The sequence below is a fragment of the Eublepharis macularius genome, chromosome 10 (genome assembly GCF_028583425.1).
Source record: "Eublepharis macularius isolate TG4126 chromosome 10, MPM_Emac_v1.0, whole genome shotgun sequence".
Classification (NCBI taxonomy): Eukaryota; Metazoa; Chordata; class Lepidosauria; order Squamata; family Eublepharidae; genus Eublepharis; species Eublepharis macularius.
Genome location: NC_072799.1, coordinates 4,844,057 through 4,858,543, shown reverse-complemented (window position 1 = coordinate 4,858,543; position 14,487 = coordinate 4,844,057). Strand labels below are relative to the sequence as shown.

At 49.0% G+C, this 14,487-nt stretch overlaps 1 protein-coding gene across 1 annotated transcript in view; it reads right to left on the bottom strand.

The window, feature by feature from the left end:
• Positions 1-254: 254 nt before the first annotated feature.
• Positions 255-14,487, bottom strand: part of GFRA4 (GDNF family receptor alpha 4) — a 63,511-nt gene continuing 49,278 nt past the window's right edge. Inside the window, exons 7-8 of the mRNA XM_054990366.1 lie at positions 13,677-13,834; positions 255-398 (exon numbers count right to left, since the gene is read on the bottom strand). Coding sequence (XP_054846341.1) covers positions 255-398; positions 13,677-13,834 — 302 coding nt within the window. The remainder of the gene's footprint in view (positions 399-13,676; positions 13,835-14,487) is intronic.

Below are 14,487 nucleotides of genomic sequence, written 5' to 3'. Positions count from 1 at the left end.
CTCTGGTCCTTGAAGGGCCTGAATACGGTGTCTCCTTCCCATGATGAACACCCACTAGCTCACCAGAAAGGTGCCGGTGAACAAACTGATGAAATGAGTTTTATCTTCTTTCTCTTTTACTTCATTTTTTTTTTGTATAATACCAAAGAGGAGGGAAGGGAGGCTGGTGGGACTTTTCACCTCTTCTTCCCAAGTTGTAAAGGAAACAAAGAGCAAACCAGTCATGGCTCTTTCATGTGTGGGATTACTCCTGTTCACATGGACGCCAGGAGCAAGGTAATAGTAGACATGGAGCACCTGATGACCAACCAGCCGCTCGTGGCAAATGCCATCACTGCATTAGAAGAATCGGAGGAGAGGTGAGTGGCACCTCCCAGAAGCTTCTCCTCAGCAGATACCTGGAAAGAGACAACGGAGAGGAGTTAGCACCTAGTTTGGTGCAGTGGTTAAGAGCGGCAGGACTCTAATCTGGAGAGCCTGGTTTGATTCCCCACTCCTCCGCTTGAAGCCAGCTGGGTGACCTTGGGTCAGTCACTTAAGAGTGGCAGGACTCTAATCTGGAGAGCCAGGTTTGATTCCCCACTCCTCCACTTGAAGCCAGCTGGGTGACCTTGGGCCAGTCACTTAACAGCGGCAGGACTCTAATCTGGAGAGCCAGGTTTGATTCCCCACTACTACGCTTGAAACCAGCTGGGTGACCTTGGGTCAGTCACAGTTCTCTCAGAGCTTTCTCAGCCCCACCCACCTCAATGGGTGTCTATGGGGATAACAGTAAGAGTCCAGTAGCACCTTTAAGACTAACCAACTTTATTATAGCATAAGCTTCCAAGAGCCACAGCTCTCTTCCACGTTCTTCAGGGGAACTGATCTCTGTGGCCTGTAGATCAGTTGTAATTCCAGAAGTTCTCCAGCCACCACCTGGATGCTGGCAACCCTAGGTAACCTGTTTTTAACTTGTATGTATTGCATTTTAAATTGCTTTATTGTTATTATATTGTTGTAACCAGCCCTGAGCCCACTTGCGAGGAGAGCGGGTAAAAATCAAATAAATTAAATTAATTGTTATTATTATTAGTTTATTGGTTAGCTTGTATCCCCATCCTAATTGCATTAGGAAGTTGAGGGTGTTGGACTTATGGGTTGGGCCTATATTCTAACAAAAAAGTTGGAAGCCTTCCTCTGTCCCAAGGTGCCCTCTGTAGTGCCAACTGCAGTGGCAAGGTACAAGCCACGGGCAGAGTTCCTGCTGACTGGGGCTGGTGCACTTCCAGGTAGTGCAAAACATTTCACAGGGATGGTGGAGTGTTTGACATCACAACGGGTGGGAACAATCCCCAAACCAGGTACTTACACAAAAACTCCAATCACCACCCCCGACAGAAAAGAGGCATAATGAAAACATTAGTGGATCGTGCAAGACGGATATGTGAGCCGCACTTTCTCAATGAGGAAATTAATCATCTAAACCACGCACTTCAGGCAAATGGCTACTCCAGAAATGAAATCCGAAGAGCAATCAAACCCAGGATGAATCAAACAACCAAGGAAAAACAGTCTCCTACAGGAAAAGTGTTTTTGCCATATATCAAAGGAATTACTGATCAGATGGGAAAGCTTATGAAAAAGCATAACCTTCAAGCAGTATGCAGACCCACCCGAAAAATACAACAGATGCTACGATCAGCAAAAGACAGTAGAGACCCCCTCACCTCTGCAGGAGTATACCGTATACCCTGCAGCTGTGGACAAGTTTACATCGGGACCACAAAGCGTAGCATCCAGACAAGAATAAAAGAACATGAAAGACACTGCAGACTTGGACAACCTGAAAAATCAGCAGTGGCTGAACATAGCCTAATGCAAACAGGGCACAGTATCTTATTCCAGGACACCAAAATACTGGACAACACTTCCAATTACTTTGTCAGACTGCACAGGGAAGCCATTGAAATTCACAAGCATAAGCAAAACTTCAACAGGAAAGAAGAAACCTTAAGAATGAACAGAGCATGGTTTCCAGTTCTGAAAAACACCAGGCTAACAAAACACTCTACACCCGACAATAGCCCTGCAGAGAAGATTAGCACATCAAGTACCAATCCATATGCAAAAGAACCTCCTCAGGATACAGTGAAGCCTCCCGCCATTAGCATTCCACACCCGGGGAAACTCTTACAGGATGACTCAGCTCAACCCCACCCCTCCTGAGTAGATACAAATGACCTACATCTTTTCCACACTGTGACACTGAGAGATCTCCATCTTTTGGTGCTACACCTTTGAAGATGCCAGCCACAGCTGCTGGCGAAACGTCAGGAACTACAATGCCAAGACCACGGCAATACAGCCCGGAAAACCCACAACAACCATCGTTCTCCGGCCGTGAAAGCCTTCGACAATAAATCCCCAAACCGCTTAGTTGGGGAAAACTCAGCTGCTAGCCTGAAGAAGTTTGTTTATTTAGGATATTTGTGCCGTCTCTTAGGAATCCTTAATGTTCTCCCTTTTAAGCATTTTGCAGGCACAGTAACTGAACGGCAAAATCTCCCCCCCCCCAAAGAAATTACTAAAAACTAGCTCCCATTCTATATTTTAATACTTTTTATTATATTCATAAAGAGCTAACGCGAACAAATGTTAAATAATTACAACTGCTACATTCAAAATTTTTAGCACTAATGAAAACGGCATGCTTAGCAACCATCTGCTGACAAGATGCAATCATCCCAAATGGCCACAAATGAAAAAGCTGATTTTTTGAAAAATTCAGAGGTGTGGCCGAATCAGTGCTCTAACCGGCCCTACCCAGCTATCTGGGCCACCCTACACAATTTAGGTAGAGACTTCTTCGTGGATCTCATTAAAGGTTCTTAGATGGTGTCGCCTGTTAGAAAGGGCTTCGCCTGCGGAGAGTACGCACGCTTGGAAGTTATGAGGTTGCCAACTGCGTCCGAGGCCCGGGGGGGGGGGAGATTTAATTTGAACTGTAATTTGTATTTTGTAAGATCAACCATTCCATCATTACTTTATTAAGGTTAATTTTTAACTATGGCAGTATGAAAGGAAAGCATTGAAGTGTAGTGTTTAGTGTTTGTATGTTGCCTTCCCCTTTTTTCCACCCCCCCTTCCCTTTCTTTTTTTCCTCCTTTTTCCCTCCCATTGTACTATTGTAGTTTTTTGTAGTTTACTGTTTTAGATGCTAAAAATAAAAAATATATTTTAAAAAAAGGAAGTTATGAGGTTGCCTATGTGTGGTAGAGCGAAGAACGAGCTTCCAGCAAAATCCTTCTCGAGAACCACATTGCCGTAGTCCCTTTGCAGAAACACCATTTGAAATTTCCATGGACAACGGAGCAGAGATTCGTGTAGGGGAGGCAAATGGGAAGGTCATGTTGCAGATAAAATTGCAACAAACCAACCCCCTCCCACCAGCGTACTTTCAGATAATTTTGTCCGTACAATGGCTAACGCAAACAACGTCATCGATGTTAGGGCAACTGTTTAGTGGCAGAGCACCTGCTTAGCATAGGCATGCCAGCCCCCCCACTGGGCTGGGAGATCCCCCTTAACTTTCAGTCATGTCTCCCGCTCATTTGGCTGTGGTGTGGGGATGCAGGCCAGGAGCTATTGGAGTATGGGGTGAAATGATGCATGCACTCCGGAAGCCCGGATGATGCGCTTCTGATTGAAAATTAGAAGCGACGGGGTCTCAGCGGGGCCAAATTTGCCTCGAATTTGGACGGATTTTGGCCCCTCCGAAACCCTGCAGCTTTTCAACTGGAAGTGATGTCATTCGGGCCACTGGAGTGCACGCACATGGCAGATGGATCGAGGCCCTACGCCTGTCTGTCGACCACTTCGTCCTCACTGTAAAGGTGGGGGGCTGACTACCCTAATGCAGATGGTCCCCAGCAGAGATCCTGTATTGGCCTCACCAGGCAGGGTTGCCAACTCCAGGTTGGGAAATTCCTGGAGATCTTGGGGGTGGAGTCTGGAGAGGGCGGAGTTTGGAGAGGGGAGGGACCTCAGTAGGACGCAATGCCATGGAGTCCACCCGCCAAAGCAGCCATTTTCTCCAGGGGAACAGATCTCTATGGCCTGGAGATCAGCTGTAATTCCTAGAGATCTCCAGCCACCACCTGGAGGCTGTACCAAAAGTGGAGACCCAGAGTGGAGACCCACTTTTGGTACAGCTTGTTGTTCGAAGAGGCTTCCTTGTTGTTGTTACCACCCGGAGGCTGGCTACTCTATCCAGGTAGTCAACAATCCTAAGCTGGGGGAACTGTGGGCTGATTCCATAGGAGGCAGTTTCTTGTGTTCCTACATGAGTCATCAAACCTTCTCCCCCATCTAAGTCTCTTATCCTGCTACCGTCTTTGAGTTCATGACCAGCTAACATGAATGTAGAAAGCTTCCTGCTCAGGCCGACTGCCGTCCATCCATGCCTGGAGTTGAAAGCCCCATTCCTGAGCCTACCTGGGCCAGTAGAGGTTTCCGAGTCAGTGGAACAGGACCCATCAGTGGCTGGAGCAACTTCAGCTCCATGGAAGCCCCACCAGGGAGCACACGGGGAGAAGGTGGAGCTCTGCTGCTAAGCCACGCCCACAGGTGATCATGCATGAGGCTGGAAGCTTCTTCAACACTCAAGTCGGAACAGGCTAGAGGAAAGGCCCTCTAAGGTAGCAGAGGAGGGAGGGCTGCCGGAAAGTAAAGCCTGGGCTGGGAACCCAGCCTAGCACTTATGCATTCTCCGGAGGACCACGCCCTCTTTCATGGGGCTTTAAAGAAGCTCCGCCCACAGGAAATCCTTTAAAAGGCAGGAAGCCGACTTCCTAAGGAGGGTGTGCTGGATCTCTGCCAGTCAGAGGAGAGCAGAGGAGCTGGGTGGGAGAGAGGGATCCTCTCCTTCCCCAAGGGCTGAGGCTTTTGTCTGTGGCCTGCTACGAAAGTACCCTGGAGGGTCTCTTTCCCTCGGGAGTTATAACCTGAGTGACAATCCAAAATCAGCTCTCCAAAGTCTTGGTCAAAGATTTCGCCTGTCCTGCTGCCTTATTGCTGGAGACGGCAGGGATCAAGACTGTGACCTTAGCGTGTGAACCTGAGGTCCACCCTTCCCCAAGACAAAAGCACAGAAACTTAGAGTTGGAAGGGTTCCCCAAGGGTCATCTAGTCCAACCCCTGTACACCAAGTGTCATCTAGCCCAACTCCAGTGTAGGAAGCCTGTTCCACTATCAGGACGTTCTTCCCAATGTTTAGCTGAAAACTCTATTCCTTTATTTTAAACGGCTTGTACTGTAACCACAGCTTAGAAAGCCTCGTATCTGTGTAGTCAGAACTATGTGCTGTCCCTTTAACAATGGGTACTCATGGGAATTGTAGTCCCCCCTCCAATATAGAAGTTTATTGTAGGCTTCCTGTGAAGGTGTTAGCTATCTGGAAGCCAGCATCTTTCCCAGCTGCTTCCAGAATACGGTTGTTTCAGGCCCATCCCTCTAGGACGAGAGAAAACAACTTTGCTCCATCCTCTAAGTGACAGCCCTTCAAATACTTGAAGAGGACTATCATATCACTCTCAGTTGCCTCCTGTCCAAGCTGAACATACCCAGATCTTTCAACCTGTCCTCACAGGACTGGGTCTCCAGACCCCTCACCATCTTTGTTGTCCTCCTTTGGACATGGTCCAGTTTGTCAACATCCTCCTTGAAGAGCCAGTTTGTTGTAGCAGTTAAGAGCGCGGGACTCTAATCTGGAGAACCGGGTTTGATTCCCCTCTCCTCCGCTCGAAGCCAGCTGGGTGACCTTGGGCTACTCATGGCTCTCTGGAGCTCTCTCAGCCCCACCCACCTCACAGGATGTTTGTTGTGGGGATAATAATGTCATACTTTGTAAACTGCTCTGAGTGGACGTTAAGTTGTCCTGAAGGGCGGTATATAAATCAAATGTTATTAATGTTATAAACTGTGGCGCCCCAAACTGAATACGTTACTCCACCTGAGGTACTCCACGGTGTTCCAAATGAAGTCTAAGCAGAGCAAAGTAAAGAGATACCATCACTTCTCGTGATCTGGACACCATGCTTCTGTTGATCCAGCCCAAAATTGCATTTGCCTTTTTAGCTACCACGTCACACTGCTGACTCAGTGTTCAGTGTATGGTCCACTAAGACCCCTTGATCCTTTTCACTTGTACTACAACCAAGACAAGTCTCCCCCACCCTATAACCACGAAAGCATTGCCGGGCTAAAGCGGCTTTCTGGTGTCAAACCCTTGTTCCATTTAGCCTCGTGCTTCTCCAGTCAGAGAGAGGGGCATTCCAGTCTTGCTCCCTGTGACAACTGGAGATATCGAGGATTGAACCTGGGACCTTCTGCATGCAAAGCAGGTGTTTCACCACTGAGCTATGGCTGGCCTGGGGCTCCCCTGCCCCTAATCGGTGCCCCTAAATGGGTAAATATATCCATTACAGGAACAGTGATCAAACACCATTCCGCTATATTAAGCACGCGTTCACAGCCGAGGCCGTTATGAGTAGGTCATTCATGACTCTCGGCAGCTCACGTTTAAATTTGAACCTTTTCCAGCTTTGCAGGTTATTAAATTTTAGTAATGCAGCACTGTGTACCCAGCGTATAATGATCCGTTTGGCTTCCAGGGATGGCGCTTACATCTTCCTAGTTACCTAAAGCTGCATTCGGAAGGAGAAAATCCGCTGGACGAACGTCTTTGCAAGCACGCTCGCTTTTATTTTCATTTTGGCTTCTGATGGAATGGATTTTGCAAACGCTGCATGGCAGAATCTGATGGAGCTTGGATTGCCAGGTTCCCCCCCCCACCCGAGCAACCAGTGTGGGGGGAGATGATGGACAGTGGGGGGACAGATGCAATCTTATTTCTGTGCTCGCCAGAGACATAATGACATCCAGGGCTTTTTTCTGGGAAAAGAGGTGGTGGAACTCAGTGGGTTGCCAGCACAGGGGGCAACTCTTCGCGGGAGGTAGTGCCCCTGGTACCACATGCGTGTGCGCAAAGTGTGCGTATGCTCCCAGGACCACACAATGACGTCACTTTGGGTCAGCTGGAACAAGGGGGGAGTTTTTTAAAGTGTAAGTCACCCTCGGTGAAAATACTCACATGGCTGGTGGCCCCACCTCCTGATCTCCAGATAGAGTTGGGCAATCTAAACTCCCCTCTGTCTGGAGATCAGGGGGTGGGGCCACCAGCCATGTGATCATTTTCAAGAGGTGCTGGTACTCCGTTCCACTGCGTTCCAGCTGAAAAAAAAGCCCTGATGACATCACATCTGGAAGTGACATCATCAGGTTGCTGGTCCCTGGGTTTGGGGCAAAAGCTTCATGGTTGTTGCCCCCCAAACATGGCCTCAGCAGTGATGTAATGATGTCACTTCCTAAGAATTTTCCACAATAGACCAATAGCGGAATTCTGGAAAAAATGGAACGATTTCTTTGACTACTTAGGTTAAACTAAGATGAATTAAGGTAATATGATACGAAGACAAAACACAGGAGAAATGATTGATTAAAAATTATTGAAACTAAAGTTTGGGTATAAACAACTAAGGAGAGGGAATGGGATCTATTGTATAATTTAGTTGTGCTGTTATTTACTCTGAATATATCTTTCTATTAACCTAATTTAAATAGCGTGCTTGTTATATCTTTTCTTTTAAAATAAAACCTTTTATTTTTTTTAAATGATGTCACTTCCTGGGGCATGGGAAGTGATGCCAGCGCATCTGCTAGTGATGTCATTATGTCAATGGTTTGCAAACAAACCTGATGGCATGTCTCTATTTCCCCCTTTAATTTCTTCCTGTGGCAGGGGGTGGTGGGCTGGAGACAAGGGATCCCTGCCCCATCGCTGGATTGGCAAGCCTAGCTGGAGCCTGACACAAACAAGCAGGGTTGTTGGCAGCTGGAAATTTCTCCATCCTTTCTTCATGGTACTTAGGATGAAAGGATCGGCTAGTGCTAGGTGTATCTCCTCCTTCTCCTTCTCCTCCTTCTCCTTGCCCATCTCCTTCTGTGTCACTGCCAGCTAAGCCTGAACTGAACAGTATGGCTGCTTGGCTTGAGCCCTGCTGGTTGGGGTGGAGGACCCCCTATTGCCACCGAACACTTCCCACCACCGCTCAGCTAGGCTGCATGAGAAAAGTGGTGGGGGAATGACAGAAAGCATCCTGATATGCTGACATCACTCCCCGTGCACCCAGAAGCGATGTCATTGCATCTCCCCGGATGCTCTAGCATTTGAACAAAACTCTATGGTTAAACCACAAAGTTCTGCTCAAATGCTTCAACACCCCTGGCAATGGGCTGAAGTCACTTCCAGGCTCATGGGGAATGACATCATCACTTTGCTGGTGACCTCATGACATTACCGGCAAGGGCCCTCCCCTACCGGGTGAGTGTCCTGCCACTTGTCAGTCGTGTGCAGGCAACCTGATTAACACAGGCGGAGGCAAGTGAGACGCCTACACCCATCATTGTTGTTGCTGGCCAGGCCTAAGCCAAGCAGCCCCTGTGGCACTGCTGTGACTTCTGAGTCTCATTCACTCCGGGCTGCGTGAAGTCCTTCAGGGCAGCCAAGCACCACCTTTCCTGGTAAGATCAATCTGGTGTTTGTGGAGTCGTCCCATTTTTATTTATTTATTTTACTTCATTTATGCCCTGCCTTTCTCCCCACTTAGGACCCAGAACAGCTTACACCAATCTCTTTCCCTCCATTTTGTTCTCACAGCAACCTTGTGAGGTAGGCTAGGCTGAAAGCACCCAGGCAGCGCGGGGATTCGAACCTGAGTCTTTCAGATCCTAGTCAGACGCCCTGAACACTGCACCATTCTGGCCCACAACAACCTTGTGAGATAGGCTGGGCTGAGACACGGGGCCCATTTGACGGTCTTGGTGGAAGAGGAGTTTGAACTCTTGTTATCATGCATTCTACCCACTTCTTCCGATCAGCCTCCCCTTTTAGCCTCCTCCAGAATAATTATAGTGTCTCTTGTTTCATTTGTGTTCTGGTACCCTGTAAATGTCAGAGGTGGCAGCAGGGGCGGGGGGTAAAGAGTTAATGTCCTTAGATACCTCCATCTCAGGTGACCGATGCCCGACACATTCAGACTCTACACACTAGAAGACTTACACTTTGAGCAACTGTCCAGACGTTCTCTTTTGCAAAATCTCCTTGGCAAAGCTGGCTGGAACAAAACGGCCACCTTGACCAATCCTCCACAGAAGGCAGGGTGGTTACACCCCCCAACCCCCTGTCCCAACCCCACATTGCTCAGCTTCAGAAATTCATACCTCAACATGCTCTTCAAACAGAACTGGCATCTTACAGACAGATGTTTGCGGAGTAAAGAACCGTTGGTGGCTGGAGCAACAGATGTGTGTTACACACACATCCCTGCCTGCCTCCTTTGCCTTGATGGCTACATTGGGCCAGTGTCTGGCCCATCTTACAATGATGAGTATGTCTTCAAGAATCTCCACCTACCACCCGCAAGAATCTCCACCTACCACCCAAGAATCTCCACCTACCACCCGCATGAATCTCCACCTACCACCCGCAAGAGTCTCCACCTACCACCCAAGCATCTCCACCTACCACCCGCATGAATCTCCACCTACCACCCGCAAGAGTCTCCACCTACCACCCGCAAGAATCTCCACCTACCACCCGCATGAATCTCCACCTACCACCCGCAAGAGTCTCCACCTACCACCCAAGAATCTCCACCTACCACCCGCATGAATCTCCACCTGCCACCCGCAAGAATATCCACCTACCACCCGCAAGAATCTCCACCTACCACCTACAATCCTAGAAATTGCCACGCATAATGTAGTCCCTGCTGGTTTCTTTGCAGTGTTTTCTCGCTGTTTCAGGGGGCTGTTTGTGATGGCAAAAACACCACGGAATGAGAAGGATGGAAATGTTCTGTCAGGCTGCAATCCTGCGGACAGCAAAGCCCACTAGAAGAATGTACTTTTCTATCTCAAATGCGTCTGTTGGAAGCCAGAGGCAAAAAAACCAAAAACAGGTTTGTGTGCGCAAAATCCAGCTTACGCAACAAAAAGACTTCTGCCCTTTGAATTCTTGACTTCACAATAACCCGATTAACAGGTCTGTTGTGTAGGTGACTGCTCATTTGGTTAATGAGATGTGACGGCCACAGAAGAGCGGGCAGCATTTCTTTATTCCTTCATCTATTAACTGCCTTCCAGCTCTAAGTACCACCCGAGACAGCTAACCGACAACATATCGCTTGCATTGCTGCCGATTCCCAGATTCTGCATTTGGCGTGGAAGGATCTGTTGGCATGCGTAGCTTTGCTGTTGCCGAGGCCTTAGCTTTTGCGTTGAATGATTGCCTGCAAAGCTGGAAGCACAATAATCCAGCGCAATGGCAAATGCATGCGCTACCCTGCTTTGGGGAAAGATTGCTCTTTTGATGGTGCTTTTGGATCACAGCCCCGTCTCTGGGAGCTGGCAGCGGGCCTAGTTCTTTACTACTCGTTTGAAACCTCCTGCGACTCCTGCCTAATCGGCTTAGTCTTCCTCTTATCCCAGAGCTTCTAGGCCCCAGGAGAAGTTAATAGAGTAGGTCACGTTCAGCTTCAACCACAGAGAGGCAACTGTAACTGGAGGAAACGTCCCAGGAAGGTGATCTTATCAGATCGAGGGCTGTGATGTATTAAGAGTTTTCAAAGAAGGAAGCAGGAAAGCCGGATGCCAAAGTTTTACTGAGTTTTTAGAAGCACACTCAATAGCTTGCTGGGAATTGGCATGGTGTGGAATCACAATAGGGCTGCCAGCTCCAAGCTGGGAAGTTCTTGGAGATCTAGGGGGTGAAACCTAGAGAAAACTGGAGAAAGAGGGGTTTGGGGAGGGAAAGGACCTTGGCATGGCATAATGCCATAGAGCCTACCCTCCAAAGCAGCCATTTTCTCCAGGCAAATTGATCTCTGCGGCCTGGAGACCAGTTGCAATTCCAGGAAATCTCCAGCTACTACCTGGAGGCTGGCAACCCTAAATCACAATGATCTATGTCTGGAACTGGATTAAAAAGCAAAGGGAACGAGTAGTGGTTTTTGCACTTATAATTTTTTCCCCTTCATTTATATCCCACCTTCTCCCCAAAGTGGCTTCTCTTCTCCTCGCCTCTTTTTTTACTCTCACAACAACCCTGTGAAGTAGGTTAGGATTAGAGAAAGTGACTGGCAGCAAGCTTTGATGGCAGGGTGAAGATTCGAACCTGGGTCTCCCAGATCCTAGTCCGACACTCTAACCAATACACCTTGTTGGTTCTCATGTTGCATGACGGAAGCAGCAGGGGCATGCATGCAGACACACTCGTCTGCTCTCACTTGTAACCTTTCCCTACTCTGATTTTGGCCAGTTTGGGGCTGAAATGGGTCAACTGGAGCATGGAAGTGCTCCCAGAGCAGCGTGACAGGCCCTGGAGTGCTCCTGTGCTTCGCAGAGGGCTGATTTCAGCCTGTTTGGGGGCCAAATCGGCCCAATTTAAGGCTGAAATTGGCCCACTGCAACAGCACGTGGGAAGCACGTTCCCCCGCCTTTCCCCCTGCCAGGTGAGCAGGGGTGGGCGGTGGAGGGTGGGAGCAGGGGATGCCCTGCCCCCAGCAAGGGATTGGAAACTCTAGATGACATCATATTTTTTTGAAGTGAAGGAGATCCGTGCCAAGGCTTCTTGGGGGGCGGGTTCTTCATGCCTTCTGGACAGAGTGACCTTCCAGCAAAGAAACTATTTATTTATTTATTTTCTGCCTTTCTCACTGAGACTCAAGGCGGATTACATAGTGTGAGATTAGTACAATCAGTGGCAAGGACAAGGGCAGGTATTTCCACACAGTGTCAAGAACATTTCCATAAACAATGTCATGGGGTAAAAGAATATAAGTTTACAAAGATACAGTATTAGCAAGGATCCAGTACGGGGATGAGGAATTGCTGGAACAGAACATAATCAATTCTAGGACTTACATTGAACAACATAAAGCACAGGCAGGATAGAGGAGTACATATTTAAAGCAACAGATAACATGTAAGGCAACGTAATGGTGAAATCTATGGTTTCTAACTCATTAGCGAAACATCTGGGATCCCTTTCCTACAATACCGCCCTCTTAGCTGAGAGAAAAGGCCTTTTTGAACAATTCAGTTTTGCATTGTTTACAGAAAGCCAGGAGGGTGGGGGCTCTCAGTGTCCAAAGGCAACTGCGTGGCTTGTGTCCACTGGAATCTTAAAACTTTTGCCCCTTCCCCTGAGGAAGGCAGGATCTTGCACGTGCAGCATAACAGATTAAATGTCAGACTGGTATCCAGTGATGCAGGTTCAGATTAGGGTGGATCCTGGAGATCTCCCAGAATTACAACAGCTCTCCAGACTACAGAGATCAGTCCCCCTGGGAAAAATGGCTGCTTTTCAGGGTGAACTCTATGGCCCTCTCCTGCTTTTACCTTCAAATCTCCAGGAATTTCCAAACCCAGAGTTGGCAACCCTAGTTCAAGTCCCCACTCAGCTATGGAAGCTCACTGGGTGACCCAGTCTCTCTTTCTCAGCCTCACCTACCTCCAGGGTGGCTGGGAGGATGTGTCAAAGGGAGAATGACAGGGTGGCGTGCTCTGGACGAATGATTTGAACAGATACTTATTGCTGTTTGAGTTGGCGTAGCTGATAGGCTGCCCTGAATTCCTTGGAGGAGCTGTGTGATAAGAATGCACGTGGTGGGCAGAGATTTCTAGCTGGACTCGAGTCGCACATCCTGCCAAGAGTCCTCCTATCAGGGCTGTATTAACCCCTAGGCTTACAGGTATTTCAGGCCCCCTCCGGCACTTCAGTCTTTCACCCCACTACAGCTGACAGCCTGACCCTGGTACGGTAGGTGCTAGACCACAGTATGTAACTCTGTATCCATTTTGAGGGTCTCCTGAAGAATTCTATTCATATATAAAATCTGCGTGTACATATATGGGTAGACACATATGTACACGCAGGGGTCATTTTGTAGAAACAGAGCTGGAAGAACTCATTAGCATAATTCATTAGCATAACTCATTCGCATATGCCACGCCCCTTGCCATCACCGGAAGTGTGTCATTAACATAACTGATTTGCATATGTCACACCCCTGACATCACCTATCCTGCCTGTTTTGGACCCAATCCTGGACATTCAGGGCCAAAATTGGGCCCAAAATGGCCAAAAGGGGCTGAAAATGGCCAAAAGGGGCCCAAAACGGTCAGGATTGGGCCGCTGCTGAGTGGGAGAGTGATCCACCACCCATCAGAGGCCCAATCCGGGCCGTTTCGCCCCCAATCCAGGACAAAACGGGCCCAAAATGGCCGACAGTCAGGTGGGCGGGGCCACCTGACATGTGACCTCTTTGGGGAACTGCCGAAACTGCCTTCCGGCACGTTCCCCCTTGAAATGAGCCCTGTGTACACGTATTGCTACGGGACAGAGTGCAAAGTGCCTTTAACCACTGAAGTTCTACGGCACAGGTAACAGTGGTTCAGCAAACAAGCTGACAGGCCCCTAGTCCCTGCGGGGCCCCTAGGCTTCAGTCTAGTCAGCCTTACGAATAATATGACCCTGCCTCTTATGCAGATTGCCCATTGAGACTCGCCCCTACCTTTGTGGGCTGTAGCGGTTCAAAGATGTTCTCTTGGAGGGTGGCCGCGGCTTTGTTGGAGTTACGCTCCTGTTTGCGCAGCTGCGTCGTCGGAGGGGTGGAAGGGCCCAGGGCTGTGCTCAGGTATGTCCCATTGCCAAAGGCCTGGATGGCATTTTCTGAAAGACAAAAGACGGGCAGTTGCAAGGGCAGCACAGCCAGCCCCTGCTTCACCCCCAGATCCTGGTCACGTTACGAGCAGACATTCTATGGCTTCAACCAGGGGTCATTTTGTAGAAAAAGAGCGGGAGAAACTCATTAGCATAACTCATTAGCATATGCCACGCTCCTTGCCATCACTGGAAATGTGTCATTAGCGTGACTGATTTGCATATGCCACACCCCCTGGCATCACCTCTCCGGGCTGTTTTGGACCCAATCCTGGCCATCCAGGGCCGAAATTGGGCCCAAAATGGCAAAAGGGGGCTGCAAATGGCCAAAAAGGGGCCCCAAATGGTCAGGATCGGGCTGCTGCTGAACAGGAGAGTGATCCACCACCCGTCAGAGGCCCAATCCAGGGTGAAACAGGCCCAAAATGGCTGAGAGTCAGGTGGGCAGGACCACCTGACATGTGACCTCTTTGGGGAACTGCCAGAACTGTGTTCCAGTGCGTTCCCCCTCGAAATGAGCCCTGGCTTCAACCAACCAGCCCCTCTCTTCCCTTAGAGACTGGTTTCCATACTAGGGTTGCCAGTCTCCCACTGGGGGTAGGGGATCCCCCGCTCCCACCGTCCACCTCCTGCTCCAGGTGCTGCAGCATACTTCTCCACTT